This window comes from Muntiacus reevesi, chromosome 3 (assembly GCF_963930625.1).
Source record: "Muntiacus reevesi chromosome 3, mMunRee1.1, whole genome shotgun sequence".
Taxonomy (NCBI): Eukaryota; Metazoa; Chordata; class Mammalia; order Artiodactyla; family Cervidae; genus Muntiacus; species Muntiacus reevesi.
In genome coordinates, this window is record NC_089251.1 from 191,926,731 (window position 1) to 191,949,916 (window position 23,186).

At 37.1% G+C, this 23,186-nt stretch overlaps 1 protein-coding gene across 2 annotated transcripts in view; it reads left to right on the top strand.

Moving 5' to 3' along the window:
• PTPRK (protein tyrosine phosphatase receptor type K) overlaps nt 1-17,725 on the top strand; it is a 604,099-nt gene extending 586,374 nt beyond the window's left edge. For both annotated transcript variants that reach the window (XM_065931350.1, XM_065931351.1), the window contains exons 22-30: nt 2,671-2,825; nt 4,877-5,012; nt 5,230-5,379; nt 6,278-6,451; nt 9,347-9,478; nt 9,620-9,745; nt 12,306-12,469; nt 12,996-13,131; nt 16,235-17,725. In XM_065931350.1, coding sequence (XP_065787422.1) covers nt 2,671-2,825; nt 4,877-5,012; nt 5,230-5,379; nt 6,278-6,451; nt 9,347-9,478; nt 9,620-9,745; nt 12,306-12,469; nt 12,996-13,131; nt 16,235-16,288 — 1,227 coding nt within the window. In that variant the 3' untranslated portion in view covers nt 16,289-17,725. The remainder of the gene's footprint in view (nt 1-2,670; nt 2,826-4,876; nt 5,013-5,229; nt 5,380-6,277; nt 6,452-9,346; nt 9,479-9,619; nt 9,746-12,305; nt 12,470-12,995; nt 13,132-16,234) is intronic.
• Nucleotides 17,726-23,186: the final 5,461 nt, after the last annotated feature.

Here is a 23,186-nt window from a genome sequence, read left to right on the forward strand (position 1 = left end):
TCCAGCAGTGAATTAAGAAAAGATCACTACATGATTTATCATGATTGCTTTTTTAAGATTTCAAGATTTTACAACTGTGGTAGGAAATCTAAAAGAATATTTCATTATCTCAGTGCATTAAAGGAACAAAACCCTATGATTTCATTAATACATATTGTAATGCACCTAATTTTATTTAAAACACATTTATAGTAATACTCCAATTATATTAGAAAAAAATAAGGAGACTCCCTAAATGTGATAAAGCTGTTTCAACAATAACCAGTAGCATACATATGAAGGAGTGAAAAACTAGAGGCGTTACAGTTATTAATATAATCAGAGATGCAATGTGGATAATCATGGTCACTAGTGTCCAACATTTTTGGAAGCTCTAGGAAATTAAATAAGACAGGAAAAAGAATAAATGGCAAAACTATTAAAAAGGGTGCAATTATTTTAAGGTGTAATGATTTTATAAAAAAAAAAGCTAGTTAGAATATTTAAAAAAAGAAAATCAAAATTAGTTAAGTGACTAATTCAAGATAGGAGATTCAAACAGTCCATCCTAAAGTAGATCAGTCCTGGGTGTTCATTGGAAGGACTGAGGCTGAAGCTGAAACTCTAATACTTTGGCCACCTCATGCGAAGAGCTGACTCATTGGAAAAGACCCTGATGCTGGGAGGGATTGGGGGCAGGAGGAGAAGGGGACGACAGAGGATGAGATGGCTGGATGGCATCACCGACTTGATGGGCATGAGTTTGAGTAAACTCCGGGAGCTGGTGATGGACAGGGAGACCTGGCGTGCTGCAATTCATAGGGTCGCAAAGAGTCAGACATGACTGAGTGACTGAACTGAACTGAACTGAATTCAAGATATATTTTCATTATATTATTAATAAAGATATAGATTTTTTAAAATCCCTTTCATAATAATAAAAATTCTTAAGTATCTGTTCTTGCTGTTGTCCAATTCTTTGTGACCTCATGGACTGTAGCCCACCAGGTTCCTCTGTCCATGGAATTCTCGAGGCAAGAATACTGGAGTGGGTTGCCGTTTCCTTCTACAGGAGATATCTCCAACACAGGGATTGAACCTACATCCCCTGTATTGCAGGCAGATTCTTCACCACTGAGCAACCTGGGAAGCCCTCTGAAGTATCTATAAATATATTTAGCAAGAAAGAAACAGGTCCTAAGTGAATAAAACCATTACAAACGCGTTGAAGGACACAGACTAAGATATGAATAAATGAAGACATGCCCCATGTTCCAGAATGGGAATACTTGGCGTTAATGACTCCTTATGGAGTTGATACAATACTAATTATAGCATTACTAGGGTTTGTTTTTTTTTTTTTAGGGTTTATTTTTAATTTATTTTCCTCACATAAAAAACACTGGAAAAGAGTGATTTTTTAAAAATCTATATATTTGAAAATTATTCAGGAAAGCTTAAGCACAATGAATAGTAAGAAAACATGCACTGCCAGATATTAAAATTTTCTAAAGAGAGCAAGGCCCTTACAGCAACTCCAGCAAAAGGATCAATGCTGAGGAGATGATCTTTGAACAATGTATGGCCGTCCTCAGTAAAGTTGACTTCAAAAGTTCTTAAGAAAGTGATTTTGTTTGGATGATTTCATAGTGATGTTTATCATGGTCACTATTATACTTACTTGTTGAACCCTGCTTTGTGTGGGGTTTTGTACTCGGAACAGGAAAGAAAAAGAATTATAAGATGTGATCACTGGCTTCCAAGGCTTTGGTGATATTTAGGATGGAATTAAAATTTCTCATTTAGTTCATTTATTTCAAGCAATTTTTTCTACCTTTTCTGAGGAACAAGTGAGATTGAGATTTCACAGAGTTCATAGTAGAGTTGTAAATATATAGACTATAGTGGGGCTTGGAGGGCCACAAATGTGGATTCTTAAAAATAAACTCTGCAGCATCTCATCTGAATTCTCCAAGTGCTGTTCCCGCAATCTATGGGCTTCTTTAAACAAAAAGGAAGGGAAGAGTCTGAAATGCGCATTGAAAGGTTTCTCTAAAAATTAACCCAATAGGAGAAAGGCACAGCAATGGATGTTTGCTTCTTTCAGTTTGTATTTTTGTTGCTATAAATAATCCTCTGTGTGCTGATTTATTTCACAGAGCTAAGAAAATAGTCTGGCCAAAGAACAGTTTAGCTGTCTGTATATTTTTACAAACCCATCTAGAGTAGCACTGTTCTGGAAAATCCCTACATGCCATGCTTCAAAACCATTTTCAACATGGCTAAGCAAGGCATTAAAATCTCTTTGTAAGGTGAGAAGCAGAAAGTTGCTTTTATACACCACTTGAGAACTCAGTGCATTGGGTCAACAGGGCAACATTTTAACTTCCCATTTCTTCCTTTTCCCCTAATCATCTTATGTGTTGTCATTCCAAATAAGGAACAGACTGTCAAGGTAAATAAAATTTACCCAGACTTACAGAACTGAGCAAGACTTCTTATTTTCTTTCTTTAGCATTTGTCTGAAAATAAAGGTAAGCTACTAGGCCATGTCAGCATCCTTTTTCAGCAAAAGCTGTATCTTTGATAAATTTCTTATTTTTTTCATTGTCAGTCAGGTCTAGTACCCATGGTTGTCTTTTAAAGGCTCTATTTTGGTCCTTGAGAACACTTATTTATGTCTTTGCACAGAGAGGATACAATGAGATCCGTGAAGTTAAACAGTTCCATTTCACTGGCTGGCCTGACCATGGAGTACCCTACCATGCTACCGGCCTTCTTTCCTTCATCCGGCGGGTCAAATTCTCCAACCCTCCCAGCGCTGGTCCCATCGTTGTGCATTGCAGGTGAGTGGTGGTCCAGTTGACATTGACTTTGTGCAGCCAGCTTTTTTAAAGTATCCAAACAAAGCTTGCAAACACAAAAACGAATGCATGCTTACAAGGTTCCAGTTTGCAAGTTTAACAGTTAAGGTAAAACAGCAATAAAATACAAGTTAGCTTCTAAGGAGAATATAAAAGAAACTTCAGAAATAAATACATTCATCTTAATGTGTGTAGTATTGTCCGTAATTGTGAATGTGGAAGCTCTGCCTTTAAGTGGCAACATCTACACATGTGTTGTGGGTTATTTTTTAATCACTTTTGCAAAGCCTATGTAGTATGGAATAGTAGATAAAGCCAGATATTTCTTGCCAATTTAGTAAATTCCTAATAGAAGCCTAGCTTTTAAAACTAAATTTGAGGCATCAAAGTTATTAAATGGCCTAAATTACAAGAATTTGTGCTGTAAAACAGCTACTTTAAGAATTTTTTTTAAAAGCCATCCCTCAGAGGACTTTGAAAACTACATTAGTAAAATTCAGCATCTATATGCCAGAAAAAATGTGACTATTATCCAGACTTTCTTCTGATTAGAAACTTCTCTTAAAACAAGTACTCAGAGACACTAAAAGCAAATTACATGGCCTCATTTTGAGATATGAATAGAAAAGTGTATACTGAGTCTGAAAAGCATTTCCTAAATGCTGCACACCATTCCCAAATACTATCCCTTCCAAGGTACATAATAGATTGTGCTTAAGCATTTTCCTTCCCTGAAAATCCAGCCTATTCAGTATTTAAATGACCACATATGAAAGTAAGAACAAAACAGAGGATGAAATAAAAGTAAGGTGTCTCATTAGGATCAGATACTGTGTACCTTGAAAAAAAATCTATAATTCAATCCTCCTCAAGAAGTCTGATGTACTCTTCAATCACTTTCCTGTCCCAAACCCTGGGAACAGTGACCGAGAAGATGGCAGGCAAGAAAAAGAAACAAAGACAGCCACAGTACCTTTGACTTAAATTTCTTAAAGAACAATTAAGTTTAAGAGAAATGACCAAATCCAGACTTCAAAGAAATAATCTTAATAGTCTGCTTGTGCATTTAGAAAATGAGACGAATGGGTTTTCAGTTATGTAGTGTCTTGACTTATCAGAGGTTTCCTCTCCTGTGAATTGCCCGTTTCAGTACTGCTCCAACAGTCTCAGATATGCTCTCGAAACACAAGTGTCATTTTCTACTTCCACTTGGGCATCTGAATTTATGGAAGAGAAGGAGCTGACTACAAAGTGATTTTTCCATAAAAATCTGAACTATACTTTTTGCTCCATTGACTTATATTTATAAAATGAGAAATCTTCCCAACGGGTAAAATAATCAACAGTATATTATGACTGGACTACTGAATTATATACAGGAAGATAGTTCTATCTTTGTGACCTGTTAAGAATTATATTTCATACCTAACAATTCATTTTCATTTTTTCTTTGGATCACCATCTTAATATTCTTTCTACTGTTGGTCTTCTCCCCGGTAATAACGAACATTTTCTTCCCCACCCTCACTATTAACACTTCCCCTGAAATGTGACTTTCCATTTAAAGGTTTTAGATTAATGTTCTTTTGCCTTGACCAGAATCTGTCTGACGAAGATAGCATTGCTGCATTTTGCCAGAGTGCCCACAATAACATGAATATGAGTCTTTTGGTCTCAGGTGAAATTTTAAAGCATAAATCCACTCCCTGATCAATTCTATGAGCTTGAATTTTTTGTAAAATGAAGACTGTGTATAAGAGCTATGAAACTTAAGTGACATAATACATTATTTTCAAAACACAATTTGATTTACAAAGTTTATATCTTTTAGTTTGTTCCAGTCCTCAGTTTACACCAGAGAAGGTTCTCTACATTGAAGCTATTTGTTCGTTAACAGGCAGTTACAGAGTACATACAAATTATGTTTTGTACTTTGTTGAATCATTTTGATTCCACTTATTTGAAAATCGGATGGGTCTTTCAATGTGTATAGACATGCTTCCTGCAATTCTGTAGATCTGCTTATTTTTCAGTGCTGGTGCTGGGCGAACTGGTTGTTACATTGTGATTGACATCATGCTGGACATGGCTGAAAGAGAGGGTGTTGTTGACATCTACAACTGTGTCAAAGCCTTAAGATCTCGTCGTATCAATATGGTCCAGACAGAGGTGTGTTGATTGTTGATTAACCTCAGGTGGTCTTTCTTGGTTTGCTTTCCAACACTTATCAAACTAAATAGTAGGTGTTTGTCCCATAGAATCAATAGTAGCTCATCAAGTCATAGAAAAATACTGGTATTTTTATCAATATTTTTATATAGAGAAAATTCTTTGATGACAGGAAACTTGTATTAAAATATTATGAAAATTTTCTTTCTTTTGATAGGAACAGTACATTTTTATTCATGATGCCATTTTAGAGGCCTGCTTATGTGGAGAAACTGCCATACCTGTCTGTGAATTTAAAGCTGCATATTTTGATATGATTAGAATAGACTCCCAGACAAACTCTTCACATCTCAAAGATGAATTCCAGGTATTTATTATTTCTAGCACCTTTTTATGAGTAACTTATTACAGTTTGTCCTGGGCATTCTTAATTCTTCCAAGGAAGGTCTTTCAAGTCAAATTTATAACCTTTGACCCTATTTTAAGTATAATATAATACTTGTGTTTTATATTATAATACATGTCTCTTTCATTATACAGTTGTTATACAAAGTTATAGACTCAATTTTTGTATTAATGAGCTTATATCATATCTGCTATATTTTGAAGGGCAATTGAATTCAGACACAGGGGAAAGCATGGAGAAAGGGTACCATAAAAGTCAAGTTTAGTGATAATTTATGTATCTTTACAATCTTTTTTAAAATGCAGTCTTATGGAGTTTGACCTTCTGTGTCACTCAAGCAGGTTAATAATAATAGCTGGAGTTTGTGCTAAACATCATCTCTAATCCCAAATGTTTTCACTGCCCTTAAAACATCCCTAACGCTGTTGACTAAGAAATCAAGAATAACTCTAAAAACCTAACGCTTTGATTCTTTGCCCAGTACTCTCTGCCATAACATGTCCTCAAATCTGGCACATTAAAATGTTACAGATTAGAAGTTTGATGATGGGACATCATCATGGGCTGCTCTGACTGCATTTTCTTTGGTTAGACAATGCCTTCTGCAGGTTGCTGTGTTGTTTAGCATCCCTTCCCCTTTTAAAGAGAGGTACATTGAACAATGTGTATGTTGTTTCTCTGTCACTTCTCAGGCTTTAGTAGCTTTAACTACGAAGTCTGCCAGCCTGTCATCATGGCAAATCTCATTGCCTTGCACAAATTCTTTACTTTCTACTTGGCCTCCTAAATGCTTGAAAGATCTGTGGTATGCTGTGAAATGGGTCACTGTCTTTTAACCTGGGTTCCCTTTTCTTTCCAGACCTTGAATTCAGTCACCCCTCGACTGCAAGCTGAGGACTGCAGTATAGCGTGCCTGCCAAGGAACCACGACAAGAACCGTTTTATGGACATGCTGCCACCTGATAGATGTCTGCCTTTTTTAATTACAATCGATGGGGAGAGTAGCAACTACATCAATGCTGCCCTTATGGATGTAAGAGATGGCTCTCTCTGTTAGTGTAAAATGTAATGAAAAGCTGCAAAATTGACAACACTGGTTAGGTTCGCTTTTCAAGAAAATTTAAATGGCCTAAAAAGGAAAAGTAGAAACTTTCATTGTAACACAAAATTTTTTGGACAGTGATTTTGAATTTCCCTTACAGTGGTTCTTAGGCACTGTAAATTTTAGGCTTGACTATAAGTTTGGCAGTTGATTTTCAATTGTTATAAAATTTTTGTACAAGAAATATCTGCAGGTGATAGTTCTCATCCTGATTATTTTCAGGAAAGGGAGTCATGCTTATCTATTTTGAATATAGTTAGGAATGAATTTTTTTAATCATAGAATGTCATATTCTACTGAAATTGTGTTAATTTGGAAACTTTTATCTCTGACACTAATAACTTATAGCTAACTAATAATTACTCCAATAATTTATAGCTAACTTGTATCATTTGTTATTAATTAATAAGATGTAAAGGAAGGTATGGAAGATACCAAGTTAACACCTCAATCGTCATGAAAAGAACTCTCTTGCCTACTCCAGTCTTTGTATTATAGATGGTACAGCATGTACTCACATGTCAGCATCCCATAGACACACCAATTTGGAAAGAGCATTTTAAAGTAGTCTTTTTCCATCTTGTTTTGCTTACCTTGGGAAAAAGCAAGAAGGGTTTTAAGTTCAGCATCCTTTTGGTTTGTCACCTTCCTTCAAAGGCATCTCTAGTTTCTGCCCTTTGGACTATGGGGCCGTAATAAGGAGAAACCAGAGTCAGGGTTCATTCCTGGGTGATGAATAATGCAGCTTTCTAAGTCATTGCTCCTATTGAGTTCTCCAAAATTGGTTTCTGATAGTAGAGACTCGTCAAAGCCTATGTGCCACTTCTAATTTTCACCCAGTTACTTTGCTCTTCTCTATTCTACAGAGCAAAATAGTTTAAAGGTAAGCTCAAGTGGAAAGCTACTACTCTTGCTGTGACCAGAGTCTTACCTAGTTATTACTCTTGTCCCCTGAAATCTCACTAGATCCTCATTATAGTTTTCTTGCTGTTTTAATCATCTGCAAAGTCAAACATACTAAATAATAGAGAAGACACACAGACCTTTTTTTTTCTGAGTCAGTCTATATTTAGAATGAAAATGGGTGAGAAGAAGAAAATAACATTAGGAAAGATATTGAGGCATTTTTTGTCTTTGATATCTCTTTCAAATTTTTTAATTTCCAGGTTGTTTTCTGGTCCGTATGAAGACAGAACCTTGTATTCTGTGTGTTCCTATCTTCTGTTTAATTCACTGCAATTCAACACATATATTTTATAGTCGAAACTGCCCAGTGGATTTGGTAGTGTGGTTGGGACTACAGAAAAGTTAGGTTTGGTTTGGCTTTTACGAATGGGGCTCATTGCTCAACACTCCCGCCTTCCCTTCCTGTCTAACCTCTACCCCATTGTGAGTGTCATACACCCTTGTCATGCCTGTGAAAATCATGAGGTAAGGCCAAGAGTCGTGTGATAGCAAAGCCTTAGATGCGCTCCTGCACTTGGAGGAAAGAAATAGTCTCCTCTGTCTTCTCCTCACCCGTCTCCCCTCCCCTCTGACTCATACAAGGAATAGAGGGCTTTTCATCTCCCTTGACTTACTTTCCCATGGAGCAGACATTTAATTGGAAGGGAAGTTTATTTCTTTCTTCTGATCCTTTCTCATAAGCCTTCATATCTTCCTTAGGAGGGCACTCACCCCAGCTACAGGTGTGACTTTTTGAGGTCTTAAGGCCATGTAGAAGCTGCTGGTGAATTACTGTCTCCTCAGATTTATCCTGCAGTCTTCCATGGAGTGAAATGCTATGGTTAGCAGCATTTCCCAAATGGTGATAGGATCTGTGAAGCTCAAAGGTCAGTTTCTACACTGGTGTTGAGACACCTGAAGGACTTAAGGAGTAGTATGATACAACTGAGTTAGCAGATCACTGACAATTTTTATCAGCATTAAAAAATCTACCTCAGGCAGCTATCTAGTTATATTTTTACAAATCCTTAGTTTATTACATAGAAATACATATTTCTATTTTAGTGTAGATCATTAGTCTGTAGAATGACAGATTATCTGGCCAGATGAATCTACCGTCTCTTTCAAGAAAGAGAGAATGCGTTGTGTCCCAATCAGGGGGCCTTGGGTCAACAAGGAATCATTCGCTCTTACCTGGGGCCAGGGAATGCATTAGTTTTACTCTGTGGCACTTGAAAAATCTTAAATGATTGAAACTATCATTCTGATCATTGATATATGTTAGGAATTCCCAAAAAACTATGGGATGTGGATTGCCTACAAGATGTGTTGATAATGTCAATATAATATAAAAGCACATGAGTTTGAGGCACATGTGGTGCTTTATTCTTATTTGCCTTTTTCTTATTTGGCATGGAGAAGAGCCAAACAGTTCTATAACAGTTGATAGCTGATAGACATATATTCATAGACAGACACACACACACACACATGGAAATTACATGTCTTTAGCCTCTTAGACTTTGGAAGACTGAAACAGCCCAACAGGTACCTCACAAAGGATCTTAGCCTCAAGAAGTTTTTTTTTAATTTTTAATTTTGTATTTATCATATATTTACTTTTATCAACAAAATTAATTCTTGGCTTGAATTGCTGCTGAGGCATCAAAGGTGAACCATCAGATTGACTGTTTACCAGCTGCAGCATGTTGCAGTGGTCCACATCTGTTTTTCCACGGTTGGAGCAGCAGGCTGACTTCAACTCCATATGAAGACGTTGAGTCTTCCCAACCCTACATTGAAATGTATTGAATCTGCTTGTACAACTGATTATTCATTCTAAGTTATTGTTTTTCCCTATCTACCTTGTTTTTTTCACAGAGCTACAGGCAGCCCGCTGCTTTCATTGTCACACAATACCCTCTGCCAAACACCGTGAAAGATTTCTGGAGACTAGTGTATGATTACGGCTGTACCTCCATTGTGATGCTGAATGAAGTCGACTTGTCCCAGGTTAACGGTTATGGGCTTCTTTTGTATACGTACATGTGACTTAATAAAGTAGTAATAGAATGCTAGCATCTGCTTTATGCTATCCTAATTAGAAAAAAATAAAACTCATTTTCTTTTTCTTTCAAAAATATTCACCTCTAGGGCTGCCCTCAGTACTGGCCAGAAGAAGGGACGCTACGATATGGTCCTATCCAAGTGGAATGTATGTCTTGTTCAATGGATTGTGATGTAATAAACCGGATTTTTAGGATATGCAATCTAACAAGAGTAAGTCATTAATTCTTTTAACTGAATTGATCCAGAACAGGTGATCACAAGTATAATGAGGTACATTTCCATTCAGACAAAAGAGAGAGTAAAATTAATAGAAATTATATAATAAATCCCAAAGCTACTAATCATCTTATGCCTTAGCACTGCAATAAAAATGCATTCTAAAAACAGGAAATCAGAAATGCTGGAAGCTAGGTTTCTGGGTCAGTGCCTAGCCTATTGTATTTTATGTGGTAATCTAAATGCAGATTCCCTGGTTCAATTGAGTTTGATTGTCTGGGCCTGACCTCTGAGTATATGTAGATTTATCTCAACATTAACTTCAAGTCTTATTAGCATTGATATCCAGCCCAGAAGAGGCATGCAATTGAAATATAGGAATATAATATTGACAACAGGAGAAAGTGATATGTTGGATCAGCCATTATAGAAGGGGTCTGTGTCACTATTCCAGTTCTGCTTAAATCACGTATGTCCCTGACTCTCCTCCTATAGCTCATCTACAATTTCATCTCTCTGAATGGCTCAGCCTCTGGCTCTGCCCAGATGTGCCGTGCTGCTAGTCCTTGCCTTTTCCCGGCAGCAAAGTAGCAACTGTCCTTCAGGAACCTTTCTTTCCTTGGCATTTCTTGTGTTTTGCCATCAGTGACAAACTGTCTGGGGTCTCTCCAAAAAACAAAAAAGTACTAATAAAAACTGTTTAGATTATATAACCACATAGCAAGCAGAATTTGAAAAGAAATCAGTAGTACCTCCCATGGAATTATGGAATTATCTCTTTTTAAAGAGAATGATTACTCTTTTCTAGAGCAGCAGTTCTATGTACGTGTATTATTTTAAGGGTGTAATTAAAATTGTCCTGTTACAGTGTTCCTCACATCAAAATGACTATATGTGTTCCTGATTAATGTCTATATGTGTATAAGTAGAGAATAAAATCATATCCAGTTCTATTGTTCATTTCAGTGAGGGAAGAAAAGAATAACTTCAATCATGTCATAATACTCATGCCTATCTTAGATGTTAATTTAAAGAATCTCATTATGTCTGCACATCTGTTACATTATGGTTCTACTAATATTTTAGCTGAAAAACTGTAGCTGCTAAACTAAGAAAATAAAACCTATCTGTTAATTGAACTGTTTATATGAAAAATATTCTAGGAACAGGAACTGAAATTTGTTTTACTTTTTTTTTTTTTTGGTCAGCATATTTATTTTGATCTATATTTGGTATTCAAGCCCTTATTAGTGTGTGGTTTTTCTTTCTTTTCCTATTAATACTATTTAATATCATTCACCTCACCAGATATTTAGTATTCACCAACTAGAGGTTGGGTGTTAAACTTGGTAGTTCCTTGTCCCACCAAAGGGTGTATGAATCTTGCCATGTGGAGCTTCAGGTCTGATGCCTTATGATATGGCTCACTTGTACATTACAAATTCTTCCTTGTATTTTCACTTGAGATTTTAACATATTGATTCACTTATTCAGCAGTACTGTTACTTGGAAAGTACTTTTGCTAGGTTCTAGTGATAAGAGATTTTAAGGGAAAAGAGATTTTATATTTTATCAGGGAAGATAAACATTAAACAACCTGTACAATCATTTATCTACAAATAAATGAAATTTTATAAACTCCTTCTCCAATGCATGAAAGTGGAAAGTGAAAGGGAAGTCACTCAGTTGTGTCTGACTGCAACCTACCAGGCCGTCCATGGGATTTTCCAGGCAAGAGTACTGGAGTGGGGTGCCATTGCTTTCTCCAAGGTAAATAGATTAAGAGAAGGCAAATGTGTCTAGACCTTGACTAGGTTATTAAAATAAAGGGAAATTGAAGGAAGAAGTGGAGCCTTATCATACAGGTATTTTTAAACCAAGGCAGCAATTTGGGTTTTATGCTAAGATCATTTGGAAGATATTAAATCAAGAAGTGACATGATCATATTTGCATTTAAATCATGATGTCTATAATAAGAATGGTTTGAAAGGATATCAGAGTTTGTTCAGGGATATCAACTAGGAAGTAATTATTATGATTTGTGATTTGAGAATACAATGATATTAATGGCAATAAAGAAGAGATGAATTTGAAAGTTAAGTATAATCGTAGGAATTGATTATTGGATGTGGAGTGTCAGGGAGAAGCTTATATGAAGATAATTCTCATATAACTTAGAATCTTCCTGCCCTGGCATGTACATATTTTGGACTTGCATTAGCTAGATTCAGTCTAATGTGTCATTTATGTCATAGTGAAAATTGGTATGAAACTTTTTCGCACTCTCAGTCTCTAAGTCATGTCTGACTTTGTGTGACCTCATAGACTGTAGTCTGCCAGACTCCCCTGCCATAGGATTTCCCAGGCTCAATACTGGAGAGAATTGCCATTTCCTCCTCCAGGGATCTTCCTGACCCAGGGATCAAACCCGCATCTTCTGCATTGGAAGGTGGTCTTTATGACTGACCCACCTGGGAAGCCATGAACCTTTTACTTTCTAGTAAAAATTCTAGCCCTAACTTATTTACATAGAAATATTTTTTCCCTCAACAGCCACAAGAAGGTTATCTGATGGTGCAGCAGTTTCAATATCTAGGCTGGGCTTCTCACCGAGAAGTGCCTGGCTCCAAACGATCATTTTTGAAGCTGATACTGCAGGTGGAAAAATGGCAGGAGGAATGCGAGGAAGGGGAGGGCCGGACGATCATTCACTGCCTGTGAGTATGGCATCTTGGCTGGGCCATTCAGGGGGACCTGGTGCTCGTTCCGTCATTAGCCTTCTTTTTTTCTCTGCTAAAGAGTAACTAACTCCCATCTTACAGACTTCAACTAGATATTCTTCTAAAACAATCTTCCTGTTTCACGATTCTATAATTCACTACTACAACTTTTGTATTTTTCAAACTGATTTTATGTAGTTATCATATAAACTCTTGAACACTACTCTCAATAATTTTTCTGATTTACACTATGTACAAATCTGTAAAAATCTCAAAGTATCTAGCTTGCAGCAATCTATGCCTATAGCATGTCCCTACCCTAAGCATAAGCCGTTGAGTTAATACCATCCTCAAGTACCTTCCTCTCTGCCTGCCACACAAACATGTACACATGTGAGGCAGAATTAAAACATAAGGGGGAAAATTAAAAACATAGTATTTTCTTTTCCAAAACATGTATGATTATGTGACCTATGGTCACCAAAACTTCCATCTAAAACGCCTTTGTTTTCTTTGCTTTCAGAAATGGTGGCGGGCGAAGTGGCATGTTCTGTGCTATAGGCATTGTTGTTGAAATGGTGAAACGGCAAAATGTTGTTGATGTGTTCCATGCAGTCAAGACACTAAGGAACAGCAAGCCAAACATGGTGGAAGCCCCGGTGAGTCACAGTTTGGGATGCTGAAGGGGAGGTAGAGGTTAACCAGTCAAATACCTATTTGTTGATCTGACTTCATACACAGATAGGGAATGAAATGCGTAAATGAGTCTTTGTGGGGACCTTCATGCTCTAATTAATGAATTGCCAAGTAACTCCTTCTGCACCTGTAAGCTTAATCACATATTGTATAAACTGCTAATGATGAAAGCTAATTTCATTTAACTTGGAAAATGTATAGGATTTTTTTTTTTTGAGCAATAAATATTTGCTACAGTAAACTTTGATAAATGGTTCTGTAATAAGAAAAATCCTGTTATCTAGGTTTTATTCTTGGTATTTCTTAAAGCATATTGAGTTAACTGGTAAAACATTTTGAGGGATATATATCTAGATTATATCTGGTGCTTTAGACACCCAGTGTTTTTAAACAGCAAATGCAACTTATTTTAGTCATTATCTATAATTCTTCCTTTCTGGTCAAATTATAATTTTTTAAACTATTGACATTGATAGTTTTCATCTTTTACCAATTGTAGATTGCAATCATGTGATATTACTTGAATTAGCCGTGGCTCATGAAATCAGAACTCAGATTACAAAATAAGAGCAGGGAGGTGTTAATATGTGTATGTAGGAGCTCATCTATTTGAAGCTATATGCAGAGGAAGAAAGCATGTTGAGCTTTCAGCATGGTCAATGTCTAAAGCAATGTCTGTGGGCTACACATATGTGAATGGTGGGAATAGGTCCGGAGCAGCTGGTAGTTTGTGCTCACAGAGAAGTAAACCAGAAAAGCCAAGACATCATTGTTGCTTGTCCTGCACTTATCAAGATGATCAGATAACTGACATGAGCAATTCAATAAGCCTTTAAAGTATTTTCACCACTTCCTGCTCATGGATTGTTCACACAAGAGGTGTGCTGCTTCCTGAGACAAAATCTGAAGAGTTACATTTATACGGTTTCACTTTTAAGAGCAGTCACAGACTTCTTCCCCTTCGACAAGTCTTCAAAGCCCCTCTCTTCCAGCTCATACCTTAGGTATTGCTGGTGTCCCGATAAGATGGTATTGGCCTTTGACTGGGGTGTTGGCCATGGAGATGGAGGAAGGTGGATAGATTTGAGGGATTTTTAGGTAAAACTCTGAGATCTGTTTACAGAACGGGCTGGGGGAACTCATTGGAAAAGACCCTAATGCTGGGAGGGATTGGGGGCAGGAGGAGAAGGGGACGACAGAGAATGAGATGGCTGGATGGCATCACTGACTCAATGGGCATGAGTTTAAGTAAACTCCGGGAGTTGGTGATGGACAGGGAGGCCTGGCGTGCTGCAGTCCATGGGGTTGCAAAGAGTCAGACACGACTGAGTGACTAAACTGAACTGACTGAATGGTTAGGTCTTTAAACTTTCTGCCATCTGAATATTTTTTCATATAAGTCTGCCTCTGTCTCTCAGATCAAGTCTTCCTAAAATCATCAATAAGATCACTTCTGGCCTCAGAATTCAAATTACACTTCCAAATTTAACTGATTTCTCACTGTTCCTTAAAAAAAAAAAAAAAGCCTATGATTAAACTCTGCCATTCTAGAACCTTCTTAAGAGTTACTATTTACCTTTACACTCATGTCCCTTGAATCGTGTCTAAGCATCCAGTCCTTTGATTCGTTTTTAATCAAGGTTAATGATTAGTTCCTTGTGATGCTGAATTGAAGTGACAAGTTTGGTAAGAAAATACAGAATGTAAACCAAATTGCTAGAGACTGATTAAAGAGATATAACTGTTCACAAGCATTTTTTGGTTCTTGAGGTTACTTGACACAGTGGTAGGCTCATTTAAATCACACCTACTTGATATTTCGGGTAGAATTGATAATTAGGGTAGGATTGCTTGAGGAAATTTTTTTCTTCCCTCTTTTATTGCTCAAGATACCCGAAAATTCTCTTTTGAAATAGCTTGAGTTTTAGATTGTTTTCTAATTCAGTCTGAATTTTACCCACTTGGAGTGAATTGAGAAGATTTTAATACATGTTACAAGTCATAATTTGTAATGCAGTCTCTGAATTTTTCTAAATTCTTCATAATGGAGCAACATATAGATGGACCGAGAGGAAAAGCAGTTTTAACTCAAAAAAGTTTTATTGTCAGCCAAGTTATCTTTAATAAAGGCAGCAGAAATAATTTTTCTGATACAAGTAAGCTCAGAAAAAGTTAGGAACCACTAACCATTTTTGAAACTTTTAATTAAATACTCTGATGGAACAAAGACTATGTCAAAAATTAAGAATTTAGATATTCACATATGTAAGTAAAATCATTATACTGTGCACCTTAAACGCGAACAGTACTGTATATCAATTGCCTCTCAATAAAACTGGAAGAAATTAAGAATTTGGAATTGTGGAGGAGCCAGTATAAATAACTGGCTTATTTATACCACTAAGGAAAATACATAAAGTGTGGAGAAAAATCACTTGCATGTTCACTCTAGGATTATTTAAAATTAATAAAAAATAAATGTCATCTTATAGTCAATTCATATATTAGACTTTTATGTATATTAAAAGAGGTGTTAAATAACATGAGAAAAAAATATATAACAATACTAAACAACAGAAAAAAAATATAAAATTATATCCTCAAATATAGGTATGCAATTATATTTATTCTAAAATACTATTTCAAGCATGCATAGAAATGGTCTGAAACTAAGATAGTATTTTAAAACAATTATTTCTGATAATAGATTTATAGAAACTTTTTCTGATTTGTAATCTTTTTCTATACTTGGAAATTTTTCTGTACTGATCAGGTATTACTGTTATAATCAAATAAGCAATACTGGCATTTTTAAAATTTGATACAGAATATGAGTCAAAGACAACATATATTTTTACATCAACTTCCTTTTTCCTAAGCAGTAATCATTAGACTCAAATGTAAAATAATATATGCCTTGATGATAAACTTGTCTATGGGGATAAAAAAGTTCATAATTCTTGAATAATCTAAATTGAATGCCAGGTATTCATTTGACAACAACTGTTCTCCATTCTTTGCCTTTTTCTTGACTTCACTCCACCTTTCTGTTTTAACATCTTTCAGGAGCAGTACCGTTTCTGCTACGACGTGGCTTTGGAGTACCTGGAGTCATCTTAGTTGGGGGAGACTTGAGAGTACACCCCAACAGAACCCATTCATCTGTTGAGCCAGCAGCTGTTGTACCTGTCACACCTGTGCAGAAAGATTTTAATGTGGGGGGTGGGAGACTTTTACATTTGAGAGGTAAAAGTATTTTTCTTATGAAGTTGTGTATCTTAATAAAAAGGACTCAATTAGTTTCTATTACTGTATGAGAGCATCAACATTTCATGCCACATAAATTATATTTAATAAGCAGCAGATTCACATGAAAACTTATCAGTGTTTGTACAGTGAATAGGCAGCGTTTCCTCTCCTAGTTTTGGTATGGCAGCCACCACGTGTTGCATGAATTAATACTTTCTTTGTGGCATTTTTCTCCCTTTTTCAGACAAAAGATGTTAAAACTTTCAAGGAAGAAGAAAGAAAAGTTGTGCAAATTCATAGGAAAGTTCATTTTTTATATGTTTCAAGTGTAGCAGATCTCTATATAAATATATAAATATATATAACTGGCTTATTTTCTTTTAATGTGCAATGATGGCTGGATCATTTAAAGTTCTTTCTAAAAAAAAAAAAAAACCATAAGCCAAAGACTCAAGTGTAAATATGTCTATATGGAGAAAGCACATTATATTTATTGGTTACTTACATTCCTTTTTGGATGGCAAAAATACTACCACCACACAATCTTTTTTTTTTTTTTTTGAAGAAAGGTTTTTCTTTCACTAAAATCAATTGTAAACAATTTTTGTAGATTATTTTTTGTATGTTTAGTGTAAGTAGAGGATAAACTTTTTAATTCATAAATCAAGAAGCAATGTTCTTTAAAGTGATTCTCTTGTGTACATGCTTGTGAATTAAATTTATGTAAAACACCTTGGCAATTGGGTCTTTTAATGTAGGACCAAATTAAAACATCTTGCTGAAAATATATCATTTTTCATGATTTCCTTAGGTCAGTATGGTTTGGTAATCATTATGAGAACTGCACACATTCAAAGGCCTTGCTGATGACTTGTGTAATGTGGAACATAACCTTTCAGCATCATTTAAATTTTCAAGGGATTGGTCTTTTCAGCCTATGACCAAGCACTGGTCAAAAAATCAAAACTGCAACATTTATGCTTCTACGGTCAAGTGTTAGCAAACTGTAAACTGTCAAGGTGACCCAGTGTTTCTTTTGATGTTTACATGCACAAGCTTTGAGTTCTGAGCAAAGTGTGAACGAATCGATGCCAGATTCCTATTTTGTGCATCATCATGGGATTCTCAAGTGAACCTTTTTAAATGTGGTCTTGTACACATGCTCCTTGTAGCTGTAACTTCACACCATCAGCTTGCAGTTTGTTATTGACTAAAGCATTCCAGTATCCTCTTTTTAGAATGCCAGTTCATGACATGGTGCTTATGAAGATTTAATTAAAGTAAGAGTGAAATAAAACTTTTATAATTACAGCAGTTATTGTTTGCACATCATTTTCTCCCCTTAATCTTCATGCCTTCACTCCCAAATAAATACTCTATTCTCAGTGACACAAGTAGACAACTTGAAATCTATTAAAACTGATGTCCAGATACACATTTATTTCATTTTTACTCTTTAACTTGAATTTCCAAAATTCCAAATGAGTAGAGAGAAAAAAAGACCAGAGAATTAACACCACCTTTTTTTTTTTTTAAGTTGCCATATTTATATGTCACTACCATTTTATGTCAGTGGGGTTCTCAAGGCAAGAATACTGAAGTGGTTTGCCATTTCCTTCTCCTGTGGACCACATTCTGTCAGACCTCTCCACCGTGACCCATCCGTCTTGGGTGGCTCCACACGGCATGGCTTAGTCTCACTGAGTTAGACAAGGCTGTGGTCCTGTGATCAGATTGGCTCGTTTTCTGTGATTGTGGTTTAAGTGTGTCTGCCCTCTGATGCCCTCTTGCAACACCTACCGTCTTACTTGGGTTTCTCTTACCTTGGGCGTGGGGTATCTCTGCATGTCTGCTCCAGCAAAGCGCAGCCGCTGCTCCTTACCTTGGACGAGGGTGTCTCCTCCTGACCTTGAACGTGGAGTAGCTCCTCTCGGCCCTCCTGCGCCCGCGCAGCTGTGGCTCCTTGGACATGGGGTTGCTCCTCTCGGCCACCGCCCCGCATATTTAACTTCTATGCAGAGTACATCATGAGAAACACTGGGCTGGAAGAAGCACAACTGGAATCAAGATTGCTGGGAGAAATATCAATAACCTCAGATATGCAGATGACACCACCCTTATGGCAGAAAGTGAAGAGAAACTAAAAAGTCTCTTGATGAAAGCGAAAGAGGAGAGTGAAAAAGTTGGCTTAAAGTTCAACATCCAGAAAACTAAGATCATGGCATCTGGTCCCATCACCTCATGGGAAATAGATGGGGAGACAATGGAAACAGTGGCTGACTTTATTTTTCTGGTCTCCAAAAGCACTGCAGATGGTGACTGCAGTCATGAAATTAAAAGATGCTTACTCCTTGGAAGGAAAGTTATGACCAACTTAGACAGCATACTAAGAAGCAGAGACATTACTTTGCCAACAAAGTCTGTCTAGTGAAAGCTATGGTTTTTCCAGTGGTCATGTATGAATGTGAGCGTTGGACTGTGAAGAAAGCTTAGCGCTGAAAAATTGATGCTTTTGAACTGTGGTGTTGGAGAAGACTCTTGAGAGTCCCTTGGAGTGCAAGGAGATCCAACCAGTCCATCCTAAAGGAGATCAGTCCTGGGTGTTCTTTTTTTTTATATAAATTTTATTTTATTTTTTTTTCAGTGGGTTTTGTCATACATTGATATGAATCAGCCATAGAGTTACACGTATTCCCCACTGGGTGTTCATTGAAAGGACTGATGCTAAAGCAGAAACTCCGGTATTTTGGCCACCTCATGGAAGAGTTGACTCATTGGAAAAGACCCTGATGCTGAGAGGGATTGGAGGAGAAGGAGACGACAAAGGATGAGATGGCTGGATGGCATAACCAACTCGATGGACATGAGTTTGAGTAAACTCCGGAAGTTGGTGATGGACAGAGAGGCCTGGCATGCTGCGATTCATGAGGTCGCAAAGATTCAGACTTGACTGAGCGACTGAACTGAACCATTTTATGTCATGTAAATTTCCTTATTTCTCCATATAACACAAATAATAATTGTCATCCCAATTTTATGAGTGATAATGATAAAATTGAAGCTGAGAGGGTAAATGTTTTGTCAACAGATGTAAATCTGAGTCTGAGGCTTCCCTGATGACTCTGTGGTAAGGAATCCACCTGCCGGTGCAGGAGACATGGGTTTCATCCCTGATCCAGTTAAGATTCCACTTGTTGCTTAGCGACTCAGCCTGAGTCCCGCAGCTGTTGAGCCTGTACTCTAGGGCCTGGGGACCACAACTGCTGAGCTCACGTGCTGCAACCCCTGAAGCCCAGGCACCACAGAGCCTGTGCTCCTAAACCAGAGAAGCCTCTGCAACGAGAAGCCCACACATCGCAGCTCGAGAGGAGTCCCCACGCGCCACAAGCAGAGAAAAGTCCGTGCAGCAATGAAGACCCAGCACAGCCAAGAAAAAAGAAAAAACCTGAGTCTGATCAATTACTCTCCTCCCCTGAACACATTACTTCCCCGATGGCATGGCAAGGAGAATTTGGCACTTCATTCTTACTGTTCCTCATTAATCGATTTTCTCATAAAGCATTATCATGATGGCTTTCTTACTTCCATTTGCTGTGTACATTATTAAAACACTTGTGACTTTCATTAGTAAGAATTTAGATAAGGGAACTCATCTTTTCCTAGGGAGACTAATTTTCATTTAAACATGGATGCATTTAACAAAAAATCTACAAACTCACTCAAGATTGGGTTACCCAGTAATGTTCATGATGTTAATTGAAGGATTCTGCTTTGCTACATGATCCTGATTTCTAGTCACAGGATTAAATGCACCCCTAACCAAAGTCACCATGAATACCACTGACCACAAACCTAAGGGGTCTGTGTGGCATCCAAAATTCAAGCAAAGAACTAAAGGAGTCCTTTTTGTCTCCAACAGGAAATAAAAATGTCATGCTTGCTCTGTACGGACACCACCACAGAGGCCAGTTCATCCAGAGATACTTGGATTGGGGGAGAAGAATGGGACACTAAATCTGTTCTTTTTATACACTTATTCAAAAATTCATACTTTATACCATTATGTGGTCCCATGCATGGCCATGTCCCACTCAGCTGTGTCCTTCTAGGCAGGAGATGCCTTGGTAGAATTCTTTAAAAGTGACCATGCTTTTCACAGTTAAAGGCCTCCTATGTCCATGTCAGTTACTTCTTAAATGGCTGTCATGATGTGGAATTTTATAGATCCCCTTCCTATATATTATCACTAGGGAATTGTTGGAAGTGGGTGGGTAGAGACACACAGCAACTGAGAATTCGAGTTCTAATTAATCTTAAAGAGAAGTTTTCACCTTCTTGTCTGAGCTGCCTAGCCTTTTTTCTAATATTTAGTCTTTAAAGAAAGAAAAGGATTTTGCATGAATGTGTTGCTGTTTTGAAAACAAATGGTCTCTAACATTGGGAGATACACAAAAAGGAAGGTAGTTCTACCTGTACCAGGAGAGAGAAGAGACATGTTTACCTCTCTACTGACAAGCGCATTTAATATTCACCTTGAGATCTCGGGTCCCAGGTCCTTAGGTAATAAGCTTAGAAGTCAGACATCAACAGTTGCTCCCTCTCAACTCTGCTCTGTTGCCAGAAAATGGTGTACATAAAGTTCTCAGGATCTAAAAACCTTACTACACACCTACAAATGTTAAAATGCAAGAGAGAAATATCTGTAACCCAACTGGAAATAGGAGATAGTCTGTTAGCTTTGCAAGACAATTCTTGATATATGCCTAACTTTCATATGGAAGTGACAATTCCATATGTATATTTTATTTCTATGCACTTGAGTAAGCATTTTTTATAGCAAAATAGCCAGAAATTAATATACTGTCCCATACATTGTGTAATATGTAGAATATTTATATTTACAAAGGCAGACATGCCACAACCTTCCTAAATTCATTTCAGTGTTTTAGGAAGCACCACTATTTAACGTAAGGGTGATAATGCTATTTTTATCAACAGTGTCATAAGTGAAGATAGAAGATAGCTGACTGGGCCTCCCGTTACGATTTCTACTTACCTATTTTTTCAAAAAGTCTTCCCACAGCTTAGGGAGGCTTGGAGTGGGAGAGACATTATCTTAATTTGTTCACAACTTTGCTCTATTCAAGCGGTCTGCAGAGTATTAGAATATTATCTCTCTGAAGCTAAAAAGGAAAGCTCGGTCTTGAAATCTGCTTTAAGTAAGCTATAAGTGGCTTCTAGAATATAAATTATCCAAAAATCAATGGAAATATGGTAGATATATAACATTTCTGATCTTCCACCTTTTTCCAAAGTGAACTGAAATGCTAGCCTGGAAGATAACAAACACCATAGAGACACTATTATTATCAAATTCTGAAAAAAAGCAATGGAATGGATTTCTAAACTGTTGAAGCAACATAAAGTCACCATGGAATATCAACAAGCTTTCTTTAATGTTAAGATCTGCTAAGGGAAGGATTGGTGGGGAGATTTTATGACAGATACCATCTCTTTGTCGTGCACTTGCCAATTGTAGAAAGGCAGTTACAATACTTCAAATCTAACCCAGAAAACTGTGTGCTGATTTGTTCTGATGCCGTGTTCATTTCAACTTAGTCTTATATGTTTTATCAGTCTTCAATCAGATAGGGGTTAGGACAAAAATACAAACCCTCAGTATGGATGAACCTAAAACCTGTTATACAGAGTGAAGTTGGTAAGAGAAAAACAAATATTGTATATTAATGCATATATATGTTATCTAGAAAAATGGTACTGACGAGAACTGATTTGCAGGGCAAGAATAGAGACACAGACATAGAGAATGGATTTGTGAACACAGTGGGGGAAGGAGACGGTGGGATCAATTGAGTAGCCTTGACACATGCCCATTACCACGTGTGAAAGAGATAGCTTCCTTCCCTCCCCACCCCTCCAGGTCGCCACAGAGCACCAGTCTGAGCTCCCCGTGTTATACGGCAGCCTCCCATTAGCTATCTGTTCTACGCACGGCGGTGTGTTTGTGTCAGCCTTGTTACTGGTTAGCTCAGTTGGGTTAGACCGTGTGTAAAATTGATAGCTAATGGGAAGATGCTGTGTAACACAGGAAGCTCAGACTGGTGCTCTGTGATGACCTGGAGGGGGTGGGGAGGAGGGAGTGGGAGGGAGGGGATATATGGATACTTATGGTTGATTAATGTTGTATGACAAACCAACGCAACATTGTAAAGCAATTATCCTCCAATTAAAAATAAATTTTAAAAAAGCAGCATAAAAATATACAAACCCTCAGGACTCAGATGCAATCTAAGTAAATGCAGAATATGAAAAGCAAAAATATCTAAATTGAATCACCAAAGAGTTATTTTCTTAAATGTTAAAATACACAGGTGAACAAAGGCCATGCACTCCCACTGTGTTGCCTGGTCTAAGAGACAAAATCAAACTGGGAAAGCAGAGAAAACAAAATTGTTATGGCACTCGCTTGTTATTTCTTGAGAAGGAGGAGATGCCTGCAGAGCCAGCAGGATACTGTGAGTGAGATAAGCAGGCCAGGTATATCATTCCAGTTGTATTATTATGACAGACATCTTTAGTGTATGCATTTTTGTAGGGATCATTTTCATCTCCACAAAAATATATATCTGCCTCCATTTTTATAAAACACATATTCCTTCTGTTCATTCTGCATTTCCTTCCTTTCAATTGAAAAATGGATAGTAGATATTCTGCCATCTTCAGCTCTGCTACAAGAAACACAATAGCA